We start from the raw sequence: 18,044 nt of genomic DNA, 5'->3' as shown, positions 1-18,044 counted from the left end.
AAATAAAATGATCATCTGTCCTCTTTATAAGCACCTTATCCCTTAATGGTTTACATCCCTAGGAAGCCAACTTGTTTATTAACATTCAATTAATTGCATCGCTTATGTGCTTTTATGTCTCCTTGCTGGTCACACTAACGCCTCACCTTGGTTGTGGACTTTAGAAGGGCATGGATTTTGGTGAGTGGAGGATAGTCATCATCATCATTCAAGCTTGCCAATTCCAGCACTTAATCGATTAATTCACCTTCATCATGCTGTTGATCTTCATTCTCCAAGTCAAGGATTGAATGAGTTTTTCATTTCTTCTTCACTTATGGATCAACCTTGTCATTTTCATGCTCAAGGCGTGAATTTTAGCAAGTCATGGATGTGCTCAAGTCATGGATTGATCTTCATCACTCACCATCAACATCAAGATTTCTTCATCCAATTCACTCCAAGGCATTTTCATTATTGCCCATCAAGATATTGGAACAGCATTACACTCATTCATTATTGCCTTCAAAGCTTTAAGCCTTGGATTTCCTTAGGTCGCAGATTTTGGCAACTCAAGGACAAAAGTCATCACTACACCTCTTAGGTCGTGGATTTGAGCAAGTCAAGGACAAACATTGCAAGTGTGGCCTCCACCTTTACTTGATCTTCATTTCACTTCACCTTGTTCAAGATTATTCATCAACACTTGAGGATGATGCAACTCATTCGATCAACACCTTTAATGATTCCCAGCTGTGAATTTCTTGCACTCAAAGACCAATTGGAGTCATCATCGCTAGGTTGTGGATTTAGCAAGGTCGTGGATTTTGCCTAGGCGTGGGTTTTGCTTGGGTGTGGATTTCATGAGATGGTGGACAAAACTCATTTTCATCTCTCAAGTCCATCGGATTCACCAAGTGAAAGATAGTATTGTTACAAGATTGACTTGGTGTTGCATTGCTTCTCCAAAATTATTCCAAGTACGAAATCACTTTCACAAGCACTTCATCTTGAGTGTGGATTTGAAAGATAAATGTTGCATTCCATCATCATTGACTTACATTGATCAAAGGCATCCAAGTCGTGGATTTGAGCACTCATGGAATCAATACTGCATTTGGACTTCATCCTTTCCTGAGGTTGACTCTGTCACTGTGAGGGTTTCATCTTTGAGTTTCCTCTCGGAAATCCAAGGAAAACTAACTTGTATTCTTGTCATACATTCCCTTTCTTCATTTACTTAGGCTTGATTGATTCTTGCCTCTTCATCTTGACCTAAGGGTGTACTGCTCACTTGACTACTTATCTACCCTGAGACTCACCTTGACCTGACCTAGAGGCTCCATTGTGAAGCACCACCCAATGGCTACCTTGACGTTTGCCTATCAATTGACTCTCACCCTCATGACAAGGCGTTGCATCCCCTCACAAGCAAAAGGTTAAAGACTCGAACTATTGCCAAGCTAGACGACTAAGCTAAAACAATTATACTACCAAGCAAAAAAATGGGGGTCCCCATTTGCAATGGGGCGATGTGTGAAAACGTCACAACAAAGCCCGAGGCTATAATATGCAGAGACAAATTTTTTAATCCTGTCCCTCCTTGGGAGAATCTGCAACATACTCTCACCCATTTTATCAATGGCAATTTCTTCTTAGCAGAGTTCTTGCTCCATAGAAAATTCCTGCAGATGCAAAGGGCTGGGAGAACAAAGACCATGAATATGAGGATGGTGTGAAGGACCATCTTAATTAAGTTTAATCTTCCAGCTAAGCTCAGCCATCTTCTTTGCCATGCCATCAATTTCTTTTGGGCAAATATTCCTGTCATAATCACCTTGAGCCATCCCAGTAAAGACCCAAAGAAAGAAATGCCCAAATATTTACATGGGAGATCAGCTGCTTGGAATCCCATAATGGTTTTGATTTTAGATTGTATTCTTGCGGGGAGCCATTCCAGTAAAGACTCAGAGAGAGAAATGCCCAAATATTCACATGGGAGATCAGCTGCTTGGAATCCCATAATGGCTTTGATTTTAGATTGTATTCTTGTGGGGACATTCATAAAGAAACTCTTCAACTTCTCTGGTTTATAACCTGACCAGAAACCTTTCCATACACCTTTATAGCTGAAATAAAAGAATTGGCCTCTGCCACATCTCCTGAATTAAACAGAAGAGTTTTGTCAACAGTAAGTGTGTCAAAGGCACAAGATCATCGGTAACTCTAGTTCCTTTCAGCAGTTCCGGGACCTTCGATTGCTTAAAAAATGGCCAAAAGCTTTATCCATGTACATTAATAGGTAAGGTGAAAGAGGATCTCCCTCTCTCAGCCCTCTGGAAATTAGGAAAAAGTGAGCCAGTTTTCCATTGACCAAAACTAAGAACTAAACAGCAGAAACTGGATTCATCACCCACTTGAACCAAAGTGAGGAAAAACCAATTGCCTTAAGAACACCATCTAGAAAAGCCCCATCAACTTTGTAGTAGGCTTTTGCTATATCTAATTTGATAGCTACTCCATGGCATCTGTGGATGAGCCAAGATAACTCCATTGAGGATTTGATGCCATTGGACAAAACTATGCTGTTCTGAAGAGATAAGGTTGGGGAGGAGGGGTTTCAAATTTTCAATCATTTTGCAATCGCCTTTGAAATGAGTTCATGAATATTACAAAGAGCAGTGGGTCTATATTCAGTGAAGGACGAAGGATTATCCTCTAGAATAAGGGCAGGAATTGTACACTTGAATGCCGTTTGCATGAGGTCCTCTCCAAGGAACTCAATCCTGCCATTGCGGGTTTGCTTTTCCAACTCCCACCTCTGCCAACCACTACACACACACATGCATAGTTGAAAGAAATCCTTGTGGAACTTGTCTGGACTTTGAGGTCAAAAACAGCAGTGTCAACATACTTCATACTGAAGGGTGTCAGGAGTCTCCCATTCATGTCGATAGATATGAGGGATATAATACTAGCCAAGAGACTAGCAAAGTCTCTCTGCACAGCTGGACACTGGGGAACAAAAATGTCAGAAAAATACGAGACTGCTTTTCTAATGAGCGATGGCTGGCTAAGGCTCACACCTGCATATTACTTATCAAATCTACCCTGTTAACAATTCTCCTAGCCACTATTGACTGATGAAAGTAGTGGGTATTCTTGTCACCTTCGTTGACCCACCTTTCTTTGGATTTCTGATGCCAAAATTTTTTCCCCCTAGCATAGAACTCTTTCAAATGAATAAGAAATTTTTCTTCTCCTTCAAAAGATAATCCGTGAGGCCAAGAGATAGGATTTGATGATTAACCAAGTTCAGCTCCTTTTCTTATCTGATTTTTCTTAAAAAATGTTGCCAAAACCACTACCTTCCATCTCTTAAGATTCCATTAGATAAGCCTTGATGCCTGATAGATCCTTGCCTGATGTGACAGCCCTTCCACCATGATGAGACCAACTTGAAGAGTGAAGGATGTCAAAGCCACAGCTTCAAACTTGGAGGGATGCTTCAAAGGAGTTGAATCTGATTTTCAAAGACAGCTGAATTGGAAAGTTTTCAGAGCTACAAAATGATCCAATGGAAGATTCTGAGATCAAGGTTTGTCTATCCACTTGGGAAAGATAAAAAATCTGTTCAACCGTTGGGCAATATTGCAAAAGCCAGCTCAATGATTAGTTGAAGAAAACCTTCCAGCAATTAGGTATAATATCAAACAAAGAATGGTACACTAGGAAATCCTAAAAATCCACTTCGGATATAATTGATTTCTATATTCATCTTGTTCATCTTCTGGCCTGATGATGGTGTTGAAGTCCCCCTGAAAACATATATTTGTCAACCCCAAAGATTGATTAGATCTGAAACTTCATGCTAAACTGCCTTCTTATGAATCATACCTTTGTGACCATACACATTAATTTATGGGTCAGAAAAATCTGGTTGAGAAGATTTTGAAATCTCATTCATAGAAGAAGCAATGTGAGAAGGGGTAACCGAGGAAGGGTTCCAAAATACACACATACCTTCAGAGACCCCAAACACTTCCACACATTAAAGCCCTACCATGATTTTCCATATAGAGAACAACTTTTGAAAGCCCACAAATGATGGTTTCATTTTTTGAAGGAATGCTAAATATGGTGAAGCCAAGCTAAGCTGGCATTTTACTAAAAGCTTTTACTTGGGGGATTAAGCCCCCTAACATTCCAAGTAATATTTTTTTTACTTTAACGTGTTGAGGGTTTTTCTCCCTTCACCATGATGCATAGCTCAAATATTTTTGTTTCAAAGTGTCCATTTTTGAGCAAGGTATCCTTTAATGGTTTAGGCTCACTTTTCTAAATAAAGCTCCAAGACAATGTAAAAGGATTCTTGCACATCAGGACTATCACTAGAAGCTTCTTTGAGTTAATCCAGAATGGGTGGCTGCTGCCAAAAGCAATGGGATTACCTTTTGTAGAGGGAGTTGAGCCATCAGAAAAAGCATCTATGGAATTACCTTTAGAAATCACATTAGTTTTGAAGGAATGCTACTTAGGAGGTGAAACTGAATTTGAGAAAATTTGATGATGGTTTCATGGACAAAGAATTCTTGATTGATTTTTAAAGTTTTTTTTCACTCTTGAAGCCTTACTTGCAGGATACTTGGGCTTGATAGGCTTGGGAGAAAGATGATAGTATGTGTTTTGACAGAAGCTTGTCAAACGCCCTACTATGTGATATGAGAAGGATATAAGCAGGGAATGTATGTAACCCGGTTCTTGCATATAGAACTTAAAAGAAGTGGAGAATTGTATCACCTTTGTAAATGGAAGATCATAGTCTCTATTGACTTTGGTATGGGCATAAAATGCATGTGGTGAGCACAGTGAAGACATTTTAACCTCCAACAGAGATACAAAGTTGAAAACACCATTTGGGCTTTTCATTTATTCCAAAAATTTAATAGGGAGCCTATACAAATGCACCTACGTATTGTTGTGACGTATTCACACATCGCCCCATTGCAAATGGGGACCCCTACTTTTTGCTTTCTAGGGTTTGTTTTCTGGGTCTTTTAGGGTTTTGTCTATTAGCCTTTGCATGCTGAGTGTTGCCAGAGGGATCACTAAGATAGCAGGCTCTGCTTGAGCCAGGGTGAGTCCACGGGGCCCCAGAATTAGGGTTTCTTTGAGAGTCTTCCTTAGGGTCTGGTTTTGCTCTTGTTGCTAATTGTGTCTTGCTTGGTGAGTGAGTATCATCCTTGAAGGTCTGAGTTAGGTCGAGTTGGTGAGTGATGAAGTCTGGAATGTCATCCCGATCTTCAAATTGCCCTGAAATTTGGCTAAGTTTGGAATGTCATCCTGATCCTGAAATTTGACTAAGTCTGGAAAATTGAAGAATCCTCCAAAAACTAGATTTTGCAATATAACTTCTGGAGGTTCGAAACCACTCTCAAACATCCTGACAGTATATATGGAATATAACTTAAAGTATAAGAACTTATACTTAAATGTTATATTCCATACATGAATCCTGATGGAGAGACCAAAATGTCAAATTTCGCTCTTGACCCTTCCAAAGGGTCTAAAACAAATGCAGAAGCATATGGATTTCAAAGAATTGATTGAATAACAGAATGAGCAAGATGCTCATAAATAGTACAGGAGTATTTACAAGAATAGCAAGTTTCTAATAAGAAACTGTTGATAAGATCGTAGAAGATCTTACTAAAAAGGAATATACACTATTGAGCATTAATACTAAAATTAACAATATTTTAATATTCTAATACCCTTCCTTAATGCTCAATCTATTAACTACACCTATAGACCCCCTGAATTTTACAAATTTATCAGGACCAAGGGGCTCGGTGAAGATGTCTGCTGGCTGCTCCGAGGTAGGAACATACAGCAACTGGATGGATTCGTCTTCAACCAGCTGTCGAATATAGTGACAATGAGTTTCCACATGCTCGGTTCTTTCATGGAAGATTGGATTCTTGGCGAGTTTGAGCACTCGCTGATTATCACAGAACAAGGGAGTAGGAATTGCCTGGGAGACATGCATATCCGCAAGCATTCGTCAAAGCCAAACTGCCTCACAAGATGCCTTAACTGCTCCCCGATACTCTGCTTTTGTCGAGGAGAGAGCCATTGTCTGCTGCTTCTTACTAGTCCATGTGACAGCACCAGATCCCAAACTAAACACATACCCTGCTGTAGACTTACGGTCATCAACCGAACCTGCCCAGTCAGAATCTGTGTAGCCACTAAGTATAGGAACAGAACTCCGAGTGTACATAAGTCCATAATCAGGAGTGCCACTCACATAACGCAACACACGCTTCGTTGCTATCCAATGATTAGCCTTGGGAGCTGTCATGAAGCGCGAAATGTAGCTCACTGCAAAACTGATGTCAGGTCTAGTGGCAGTAAGATAGATGAGACTGCCCACTAGTTGCATGAACAAAGATTCATCCACAACTGGTGAAGATGACTGAGCTGAAAGTTTGAGCCCGGGTTCCATAGGAGTAGAGGCAGGTTTGCAATCTTGCATTCTGAACCTGTCCACAAGACTTCTGGCATACTTGGACTGAGAGAGAAAGATACTGTTCTCAGTCTGCCAAACTTCAACTCCTAAGCAGTAATGTAGAAGTCCCAAATCTGTCATATCAAAGGTGCGGCACAAATCCTGTTTGATCCCAGTGATCAAATGTGCTGAACTGCCAGTAATGATTAAGTCATCCACATAGACAACCACAAACAGAACATCATTACTAGTATGCTTGTTATACAGGTTTGCATCAGATGGACTCCGCTGAAAACCATGATCTGTCAGGTACTTATCAATTTTCATGTACCAAGCCCGAGGAGCTTGTTTCAGACCATAGAGTGCTTTGACTAGTCTACAGACCTTCTGTTCTTGACCCGCAACCTTGAATCCTGGGGGTTGCGTCATGTAGACTTCTTCCTGTAAGTCACCATTCAAAAAAGCACTCTTGACGTCCATCTGATGGACTTTCCAACTGAACTGGGCTGCCAAGGCAAGAACGAGCCGTATGGTACTCATTTTGGCTGTAGGAGCAAAAGTCTCCTCGTAGTCAATGCCTTCTTTCTGTGAGAACCCACGAGCAACAAGACGAGCCTTATACTTGTCTAGGGTTCCATCGGCTTTGTATTTTACTTTGTACACCCATTTGCAGCTAATGGGCTTCTTCCCTGAAGGAAGATCGGAAAGGGCCCAAGTGTGATTCTTTTGAAGACTCTGGAACTCAGCTTCCATAGCCTGTTCCCACTTAGGTATACCTTTAGCCTCTGAATATGTCTGAGGCTCAAAAACACTGTGTATGTTAGCCATGAGAGCAAAATTGACTGTATGCTGCTGTTTGCTCTTATTACGGGAGGTTCTACCCTCAATGAGCTCAGTATCCCTGAGATCACCAATGGTCTTGGCCCACCATTTAGGCCGGAGAGTAGAAGTGCTAACATCTGGAGGAGCTGGAAGAGGCTCAGGATCAGGAATAGGAGCAGCAGGAGGAGGATTATTCTCCGGAGGGAACTCAGGTAGTGCATCATCGAAAATAGATTCTGCATCATCCCTCCCATCAGGCGAACCTAATGGAATAAGAACACTGTGAGGCTGATCCTCAGAACACGGCTTAGAAGAAGGGGACTGAAAGAATCCTCTGTCTTCATCAAATACAACATCACGACTGAAGATAAGACGTTCACTGTCTATATCGATCAGTCTGTAGGCCTTATGGTGATCACTGTATCCTGTCATCATGAGTTTCTGACTTTTGGAATCCAACTTGGAGCACTTAGCATCTGGAATCCAAACATAGGCAACAGAGCCAAAAACCTTCAGGTGGCTGATCTTAGGCTTCCGACCAGACCAAACCTCTTATGGAGTCTTCCCCTTAACAACCTGAGTACGGGAACGGTTAAGGAGGTAGATAGCAGTAAACACTGCTTCAGCCCAATACTTATTCGGAACACTCCGGTGTTGTAACATAGAGCGAGCCATCTCAACAACTGTACGATTGCGACGCTCGACAACATTGTTTTGCTGAGGAGTGTAGGGTGTAGTCAATTGGCGTTTGATGCCATGGGTATCACAGAAGTTGGAGAATGCAGAAGAACAAAATTCCCCCCCGTTATCTGTCCTAAGAGTAATGATGCTATATCCAGACTCTTTTTCAACAAAGGACTTATACTTCTGAAAGATACTAAATACATTTGATTTGTGTTTAAGAAAGCACGCCCACATCTTTCTACTAAAATCATCTACAATAAGCAAAAAGTATTTGCAACCAGTAATAGAAGATGTATTCATAGGACCGCAAATATCAGCATGAAGTAATTGAAGTACCTTAGATGCGCGCCAAGACTTTCCATGTGTGAATGAAGTCCGATGCTGTTTGCCAGCTTGACAGGCGCCACATACTCCAAGATGCTGAGTCTGAATATCAGGTAACCCTGAAACAAGTCCCTCCCGAGATAGCTAAGAGAGATACTGAATGTTGAGATGTCCATATCTCTGATGCCACAAAGTGCTGAGAGGAGAAACACGAGTTGCCAGAGCCACTTCAGGAGAATCACCAGTGTCAAGAAGCTTGTATAGGCCATGATCATCTAGACCAACAACAACAATAAGACGAGTCTCCCGATCAATGATGGAACACTTGTGAGCATTGAACACCACATCTAGCTGAGGAGAATTCCTCATAATCTGACTGACAGAGAGCAGATTAAGTTCCATACCAGGAACATAGTACACATTTAGGAAAATGAGATTCCTGCCACCAGACTGTATCTGAAAAGTGCCTCTGCCAACAACTGTATACTCCTCACCTCCGCCAAATACAACGGAATCACTGAAAGGTGAGAAGTCTGTAAACCAGTCACGTCGATGAGAAAAGTGACGTGATGCACCAGAATTGATGTACCAAGCAGAAGACCTGGCATGATCTGAAGACCTCTTAGCCATAAAGGCATAAAAGGCAGACTCCTTCTGCTCGGAATGTTCAGCAACATGCGCCTTCTGGTGGGACCCTCTCTGCTTCTTTTGTTCAGAAGCGAGCCTCTGACGGCAATCTTTCTTCATATGGCCGTACTTGTGACAGTAATTGCACTGCACATTCTTCTTCTTAGCACCATCCTGTGTCTGAGAAGAGCCTTTCTGCTGAGAAGACTGAGAGGACTGAAATTTGCCTTTATCCTTGTGAAAGGATTGGGCTGTGAAGGCATTTTCCGAGGAGGCTGACGTAGTACCACTACCAAACTGTTGTTTCCAACGATCCTCCTGTAGAAGTTTGGTGCATAATTCTGGAAACTTCAGATCAACATTAGTGGAAGTAATATTGAGGGTCTCAATGAAGTGTTCATACAATTTCGGAAGACTTTTCAAAGTGATTACTACCACGTCTTCTTCCTCCATAGTTCGACCAATAGCTTCGAGCTGATCTCGAATGTCCTTAATCCTCGTGAGGTGTTCCTGTAAGGACATACGTTCGTCCATCATAATGGAGAATAGCTGATTCTTTAGAAAGAATGCTCGGCTCTTGTCGGATGTCTCATGCAATTCCTTCAGATGCTTCCAGATGTCGGAAGCTGTCTTGCTGGAAGGAATCTGTAGTAACTGATCATCAGTCACTGAGAGTTTGAGAAGCATAACTGCCTCCTGATTGTGTTCATCAAACTTATCTTGATCTGCACCAGGTGTACCAGGACTGATCTCTTTTCCCAAAACAAGCTGGTCAAAACGCCTATATTCAAAAATGGTCAACATACACTGTTTCCAGATGTTGTAATTGTGGCCATTAAAGCGTTGACTGCCTTCTAACATCAGATTGGTGAGAGAAGCCATTTGCACGTTTCCCAATGTATTGAAAGATGAGAGAAAACCCAGAAGGAATCTGAAAATCAAATTCAAATCTGTTGGCTCGAAAATCGAGGCACGAAAAACGATGCGCCCAAAAAAATCGGGCAACTACCCAGATTAGGTTTCGAAAAACCCACCAAGAATCTGCAAGAAAAATTTATTTTCGATGAAAACTTGAAGGTAAACACCTTAATCGAAAAAACAGAGGGTCGTGGAAGCCATGAGATGCCCAGAAAATTTGCATACAAAAGAAAACTTGGCACAGGGAAGAAAAACGGGAGTCACGGTTGCAGGTCACGTCGCGGCGAGTGTGCAAGTCGCATCGTCGAGGGTGCGGGTCGCGTCGCGGTTGCAGGTTGTGTCGCCGAGGGTGCAGGTTGCGTCGCGTTTGCAGGTCGCGTCGCCGAGGGTGCAGGTCGCATGACGTCGCGGACACACAGAGGTCGCAGACGCACGGAGGTCGCGGACAGACGGAACACCGAAGCAGAGGTCACGCGGGAGTTACAGAACAGAGATCTTGTGGGCACAAACACACAGAAAAGAAAACCTTGCGATAGCCCCCACACACAAACGTGAATTATAGGTCCTCACACACAAACGTGTATTATAGGTCCTCACACGAAAATGTGAATTACAGGAAAAAAATCAGCCCAAGATCACTACCGCTCTGATACCATAAAACAAATGTAGAAGCATATGGATTTCAAAGAATTGATTGAATAATAGAATGAGCAAGATGCTCATAAATAGTACAAGAGTATTTACAAGAATAGCAAGTTTCTAATAAGAAACTGTTGATAAGATCGTAGAAGATCTTACTAAAAAGGAATATACACTATTGAGCATTAATACTAAAATTAACAATATTTTAATATTCTAATAGGGTCCAAAGCGAATTTCGCTCCTCCAGAGCGAAATTCTCCATAAGACATTCTAGTTTGACCCAAACTTAGAACTAACTCATTCCTAGGCATTATTGAGGGCAAAACACTTGTTTGGATGAAGAAATGTGAGAAATGAGATCAAGATTTGAGCCTAAATGTGAATTTCGCTCCTGACCCTTCCAAAGGGGTCCAAAGCGAAATTCTCCCTAGACACCTTTTTTTTTGTTTGCACTGGAAACCTTGATTCCTTGGGCATGGTAAGGGCAAATTGACATATTCTTGCCTTAGGAAGTGATTTGAGGTGTTTGAAAGTGTGGATTTTGTCTAAAGCATGAATTTTGCTCCTGAACCTTCGAAAGGGTCCAGAGCGAAATTTACCTTTTCCTCTATTTTTCTCTTTCATATGGCCAAGTTTTGGATTTTTGAGGCATGGTTGAGGAGGCTTGGATGCATGTTTGCCTTGGAGAGGAGGTTTAAGACTACAAAATGATGGAAATTAGCCTAAAGTAGGAATTTCGATCCTAACCCTTCCAAAGGGTCCAGAGCGAAATCCTCCATTTAGCCTTCTTTTGGCCTTAAAAACCTAGTTTAACCTTCCCTGGTGCTAGTTGGGTGGTGGATTGTCTTGATTGCAAAAGGAGGAAGTTGATTTGATCAAGTTTGAAAGGGATGAGATGAAAGAAAGTGAGAAACTAGCCGAGAGTGAGGATTTCGCTCCTGACCCTTCCAAAGGGTCCAGAGCGAAAATCCTTATGCAACTCAGTTTCTTCTTTGTCCAAACCAATTTCCTAGTTTCTAAGGCATGTTTGGAGGTGTTTCTGAATGTTCTAGCCTTAGGGAGTGAGTAAAGGTGGAAAAGATGAAGGATTCTAGCCTAAAAGGTGAATTTCGCTCCTGACCCTTCCAAAGGGTCCAGAGCGAAATTCTTTAAAACACTCATTTTTCCCTTAGCCAAAGTTAGGATCTTGGTGGGGATGCAAGAAGAATGATCTATGTTCGCCTCCCAAAGAGGATTGGAGTTTGAAAAATCAAGAATCAATCTCAAAACATGATTTTCGCTCGACCCTTCCAAAGGGTCCAGAGCGAAAATCCTTGTAGCTCTTATTTTCTTCCTTGTTTTGGCTAGGCGTTGGCATGTTGGAGGGTGAATTGGTATGTTCTTGCCTTGAGAGGGAGTTGGATGCTTTGAAAGATGAAGATTTTGCCCAAAGTATGAATTTCGCTCCTGACCCTTCCAAAGGGTCCAGAGCGAAATTCATTATAAACCTCATTTTCTCTCTTGTTTGGGCTTCAAACCTTGTTCCTTAGGTGGAGAATGATCTATGTTTGCCTCCCAGAGAAGATTGAGGTTGGAAAAATGAACAATCAAGCCTAGAACATGATTTTTGCTCCTGACCCTTCCAAAGGTTTCAAAGCAAAAATCTACCTAGAACTCATTTCCTTCTTTGTTTGACCAAATTTTGATATCCAAGGCATGTTGAAAGGAAGAATGGACATGTTGTTGCCTATGGGAATGTTTGAGAACAATGAAAGGTAGAGATTTTGTCCTAGAAATAGAAATTCGCCCCTGACCCTTCCAAAGGGTTCAAGGGCGAAATTTCACTAAAACCACTTTTTTTCCCAATTTTATGCCAAGGTAATTGCAGACTAAAGTGAATTGAGATGGGAGGGGTCCTTAGGAGTGACTTCAAGTTTCTAGTGATCCATGAATTTGAAGGAATTGAGCAAAAACCAAGAATTTCGCTCCTGACCCTTCCAAAGGGTCCAGAGCGAAAATTCTACAATCACCTATTTTCCTTGCAAAATCAAGTCAAACTTGGGTTTTTATAGCTTGGATGAGTGAGGAGAAGTGTTTTCTTGCCTTTTGAGGTTGATTCAAGTTGAAAAGATGGAGGAAGAAGCCTAAAACAAGATTTTCGCTCCTGACCCTTCCAAAGGGTCCAGAGCGAAAACCCTAAAAACCATCTTTTTCTCCAAAATTTGAGTGAAGTTAGGCCTATACCTAGGTGAGAAAAGCTCTTTGGATTGCCTTGGAAAGATTTTGACTATCAAAAAATGTGAATTTTGAGCTAAAACTTGAATTTCACTCCTGACCCTTCCAAAGGGTCCAGAGCGAAATTCTGGATAGGTCTTGTCCCTGACTAGGTTTTTGAGTGAATTTTCCTATTTAAGCCTTGTGAGGATCAAACAAATGTTGCCAAGTTGAGAAGTGGATTCAAAATGAGGGAGTCTAGATGAGTTGAAGTGAAGAAAATGAAATTGAGTGAGGGAAGACAAGCTAGGAATGAATTTCGCTCCTGACCCTCCCAAAGGGTCCAGAGCGAAATTCTTCAAATCAACTATTTTTTCCCTTGTATAAGGCCAGGACTTTGATTCCTAGGGTGTGGTTGAGGATGGAATGGTGTTACTTTGCCTTGCAAGATGAAGTGAAGTGAAGGATCAAGCCTAAGACTTGAATTTTGCTCTTGACCCTTCCAAAGGGTCCATGGCGAAATTCACAAAATGTCCTTTTTTCCTTCGAGTTGGAGCTAAGCTAGGATAGTGGTCAAGGAGGATTGGACTTGGAGATTGCCACAATCATGCATTTGAGTAAGTTTTGGGTCCAAGAGGTAAGGATTTTGAGTTAAGAATGAATTTCGCTCCTGACCATTCTAGAGGGTCTAGAGCGAAATTCCCAAAATCACCTAGTTTGCCCATGATGAAGGTCAAGTTGTGGATTCCTAGCCTTTGGCAAGGAGAAGGATAGCATAGGCTTGCCTTGGAAGGCATTTTGGAGTAGAGACATGATGGAATTTGTCCTAAAATGCAAATTTCGCTCCTGACCCTTCTAGAGGGTCTAGGGCGAAATCTTTTGAAACTCCTATTTTTCACCTTGTTTGGGCCAGGCGAAGAGCTAGTTGTGGTATAATGTTGAAAAGAGGTCTAAATTGGGCAAAATAGCAAATTTCGCTCCTGACCCTTCCAAAGGGTCCAGGGCGAAATTCTTATAGGGCTTGTCCCTGGGAAGGATTTTGAGCGAACTTTTTATTTTGAAGTCTTCTTGTTGATGATTTAAGGTAGAAAATGCTTTGTTGAAATGAACATGTCATATGTACTTAATCACCTTTTGGTTTGTTTTGCAGATGGAGAAAACCAGATCAAGGACGACCTCTTCCAGTCCAACATCATCAAGGATGACCAATTCCAGTCCATCATCGTCAAGGACGATCCACAGGCAAAAGGGAAGACTCAAGGTGTTCAAGGAATCGCCAGCTACCTCTAGAACCTTCACTTTGCCACACTAAGGAACCACAAGATGACAATGAAAGGCGTTGCCAACATTTCAAAGAGAGGTACTCCATTCATCAAACACATCAAAGATAGAGGAGAATCAACCAAGGTCGTTTCTAGGGTACGTTGAAGAAGCAGATAGTTTCAGAAGAGTTAATTAAAGTTAGCTTCTCAACTTCATCAAATTGAACATCAACCAAGTTACAAGTGTCAGACAAGGTGGCATCCTAGTCATCATTCTTCCAGTCGGATTGGTCCACCTCAACATGACTAGATTCAATGTACCTAATTTACTGGAGGCGGCACAAACTTCGATGTACCTACCCCTGCTTCTTATTGGTCCTCACTCTTGGAATGTAATTTTCTAATTGGCTAAGGAAGTTTGTTGTAACAAACCCTAATTAGGGTTTCTATCTTGTAATCCTAGCCATTGATTCTAAATCAATCAGAGCCGTCTATTTGTAAAGGGTTTCTCTATATAAGCTCTGGCTCCTCATTTGTAAAGGTTAATAGTTGATAGTGGGTTAATAGTTGGTTGATAGAGAATAGATAATAGTGAATAGTCAGAGAATAGGAAATAGTTAGAGTAGAGTAGAAAGAGAAGGCAAAGATTGTTGCCAAGATGTTGTTGTAAAGGACTTGTAAACTTCATTGAAGAAATGGTGAATTCTATGGGTCGATTCAACAATTTGCATGGTCTCTATACTTCTCAAATTTGATTTCATGTTATTAGACGAGTGAAAGAAATGTGTATGATCGATGGTGAAATATGTATATCCATACTACTAGCAGTTTGTTGATTGCAGACTTGCCTTGTGTAGTCAACTGGAATCATTCAACTTAAGCTTATATTCAATTGTCGCTTCTTCATTGATATGCATCAGCCTGATGGTGTCCATGCCTGTAGCGGTGATCTGAACATCATAAAGCTTTCCTCAGAAGATCGCACTAACCTTGTGGAGATGGTCCTGGGATGTCAAAGCAAGACTTAGTTAGAATTTCATCAAAGGTCATTCATTGCTCTTACATTCTTAGTATTAGAAATAGATCCTGTTTCAACCCTTCTCCTTTTTCCTTTTTTTCAAAATCTAGGACCAGTAAAATCTCACGTTCCAGCAATATCCAAAGCAAATCAGATGTTTAGGCAGTCAAACGTAAGTCCCCTTGTGATTCCAGCAAAATCACATCATACCACAAGAAGCTTATCCACTTGTAGAGAACCTACATAACAGAACCTTTGAGTTACTCCGACTGATCCTTAAGCGAGATCTTCAGCAGTCGAGAAACTTTGTTCAAGAGAGGATAAGGTACCCTTAGCTATTTTATTTTGTGTTTGCATGTGTACAAAAGACACATCGACACGTATCTGCATTAGTCAATGGAAAGAGTCTACGTGCAAGATTGGGAGTACATCTTTCAAACTCTACTTTAGGATGCTCAATGAGGACAAAAGCTGATTGGAGTTGCTCTTTCTACTATTCATGGTTCTTAAACTTGATCGCAAAGAAGTTTGTGGGAGATAATACAGGATGACATTTGCTCACCAAAAAGTTTCTACCTGTGCATGAGTAGAAGCTTCTAAGGCTCTCTTTACCATGTAGGACTTTGCTGGTATCAATGATGCCAAGGATCTCTTTCTACTTACACCATTTCGTCAGAAAGATGTTCCATGGTAAATGATTTAGACATTATTAGTCAGTCTTGTTATTGTAGATGTGCCGTGTGCATGGATTTAGGAAGGGAAGATTGTCACATAAGGAATTTTTGAGTAAGGGGTGAATCAATCAATAATACTATATATATTTTTTTCCAATTTCTACCCAAAGAAAATAATAGTGCAACTTACCTTTTGCTATGAGGAGCAAGGCCCAGAAAAGAATATTTTCCACATCTTGGGTAGCCTTGATCAAAATTCTAGCTCTTAAGGTCTTGAACATGGAAAAGTTGATATGGGTTATATAATTTGCATGATAATGATCCGTGTGGTCCAAATATGCAGAAAATATCCACCCAATTGAATTCCATATGGAAAAGAATAGAAATTTGGAGAACTTGTACTTTTGCATCTCATAAATGTATTCTAAGTCTTTGAGAATTTGATGAAGCCTCTTTGTTTAAGTGTTGCATCATCTTAACTAATACACCTATTACAATGCAACCCTGTTTTGGTGACTGGATATGGATACCTGCACTCCTCTACCCTGGGTTGTATATAATGACTTAAGACAGTATTCAGCATTTTTCGAAAATTGGGATTAAATAGCACATGCTCATGTTCTTAACATAATTGTAGAAATTTTGCTTTTTGTTCATTGGGTAATCAGTCTTCAAATTTTGTTTTATGTTCACATTCTTTGCATAAGTAATCTGTATTAACATGTCACACTTTTTGACAAAGAGCAGATAACCAGGAAGTCTTTGACTGACAAAATAGATAAGCTAAATGCTGCCATTGATCATGTTGCTGCACAACTTAAAGCTGGACAGAATCCCCCCAAACTGGGTAAATTTGAATATCCTTCTGATGTAAAAGATGCTGCCCATGCATAAGAAGTCCATCAATGTGCTATAGAAAGGACTCTTTTATTAAAAGTGGATATACTAATGTTATTTATAGATATGTTTAAGTTTCTTCATTAAATCAGGTTGTTTTTTTGAAAAATTTCAATCTTCATTGCTTCAATTTGCTATAGGAAATGGTTTCATGAGGGTTTCATTATAAATCTCATGGAGCAGAGCATGGCATGCCAGGCAAATTTGAATGGAACAATGCAATAGCATGTTTTTTATGTGATTAGGAAACGAGAGAATGTTTTCAAAGATGAGCAGAAGAAGATTATATATGCAAAATTATATGAGATTCTGATTCATATTAACACTTCATGCTCGCCTTTGAGAGGTCATAGTGTTTTTGCAAGATGTTAAGCTAATCATTTACATGCATTTCAATGTGATTCATTTGTATAATTGACTTATTTGAACCAATCAGATTGTGCTTTTGTTGCATCTAAACAACGCCTAACTATGAAACTTAGAAAAACTTTAGCTAGTTATAGCAAGCAAATACTGTGAATGTTCTCTGTTATCTAAGCATCTGCAAGAATGTATAGATCATCTCACAGACAACTTACGAAAGGCACTTTAACTTACTTTTGACTACATTCAAATAACTTAAAAAAGAGTTGTTAGCATACTTTGATCACATTTGAACATGTTGATTTTCCAACCATGCCGAATACTATGTGATTTGATTCTTTTAAAATTTGACATGAATATTTCTAAATTTAATTTAAAAAAGCTTATGCATTAAAAAAAAAAGTGGTATAAACTATAAACAAAACATACACCAAATGAAATGTTTTTCCTGTTTCAGTGACCCATTTTTTGGGTTATCTTCCAATGCAACTCTACTATTTTTGCATATTGTAAATTGCTAAATCAACTTATAATTATTTATGTAGCAATTATGTGTCTATATTGCTTTTGAAGTAATGACAATCTCCTCCAATATGTTAGAAAATTGTGTTAAATATGTGTATGTGTTTTATATGAATGTCGTATGAAGCCGTATCCATATTGGGGTTCTTAAAAAAGGCCGTATCTGATACTGTATCCGTGTCCATGCTCCTTTGATTTTTTGTGAGTTTGCTATGGTCATGTGGTAAGACGGTAATTGTCACGTATCCGTGTCCATGCAACTTTGATTTTTTTCGAGTTTGCTATGGTCATGAGGTAAGACAGTAAATGTCACGTTAGCAAATTAGCAGCTTTATGTATGCTCTCTTTGAGCAGTCTTTATGTATGTTGGATTCAAGTCAAGCCGTCTGTTGTATTCCGAGTTTGATATTTCATCCCTTTACAATAAATAAGATAGGCAGTTGCATGCGTAAGCAACTTGAACTATGTTTGATAAGAATAGTTGCTTTATTCATGTTGCCTGCAAATGTGATTTTAAGCTTGATTTTTTTTTATGTTTTACTTTTGAAACATTATTATAGAAAAAGTTTGAAGTGATACTTAAAAAGTTTTGGAGTAAAAAATCCCAC

General features: G+C 40.1%; 1 protein-coding gene across 1 annotated transcript in view; it reads left to right on the top strand.

Moving 5' to 3' along the window:
* LOC131079071 (uncharacterized) overlaps positions 1-16,868 on the top strand; it is a 56,996-nt gene extending 40,128 nt beyond the window's left edge. The window contains exon 6 of the mRNA XM_058016961.2: positions 16,402-16,868. Within this exon, the coding sequence (XP_057872944.1) occupies positions 16,402-16,548 (147 nt within the window). The 3' untranslated portion in view covers positions 16,549-16,868. The remainder of the gene's footprint in view (positions 1-16,401) is intronic.
* Positions 16,869-18,044: the final 1,176 nt, after the last annotated feature.

Source organism: Cryptomeria japonica, chromosome 4 (genome assembly GCF_030272615.1).
Source record: "Cryptomeria japonica chromosome 4, Sugi_1.0, whole genome shotgun sequence".
Lineage (NCBI taxonomy): Eukaryota > Viridiplantae > Streptophyta > Pinopsida > Cupressales > Cupressaceae > Cryptomeria > Cryptomeria japonica.
The sequence above is the reverse complement of the archived record's forward strand: the minus strand, read 5'-3'. Positions and strand labels throughout refer to the sequence as shown.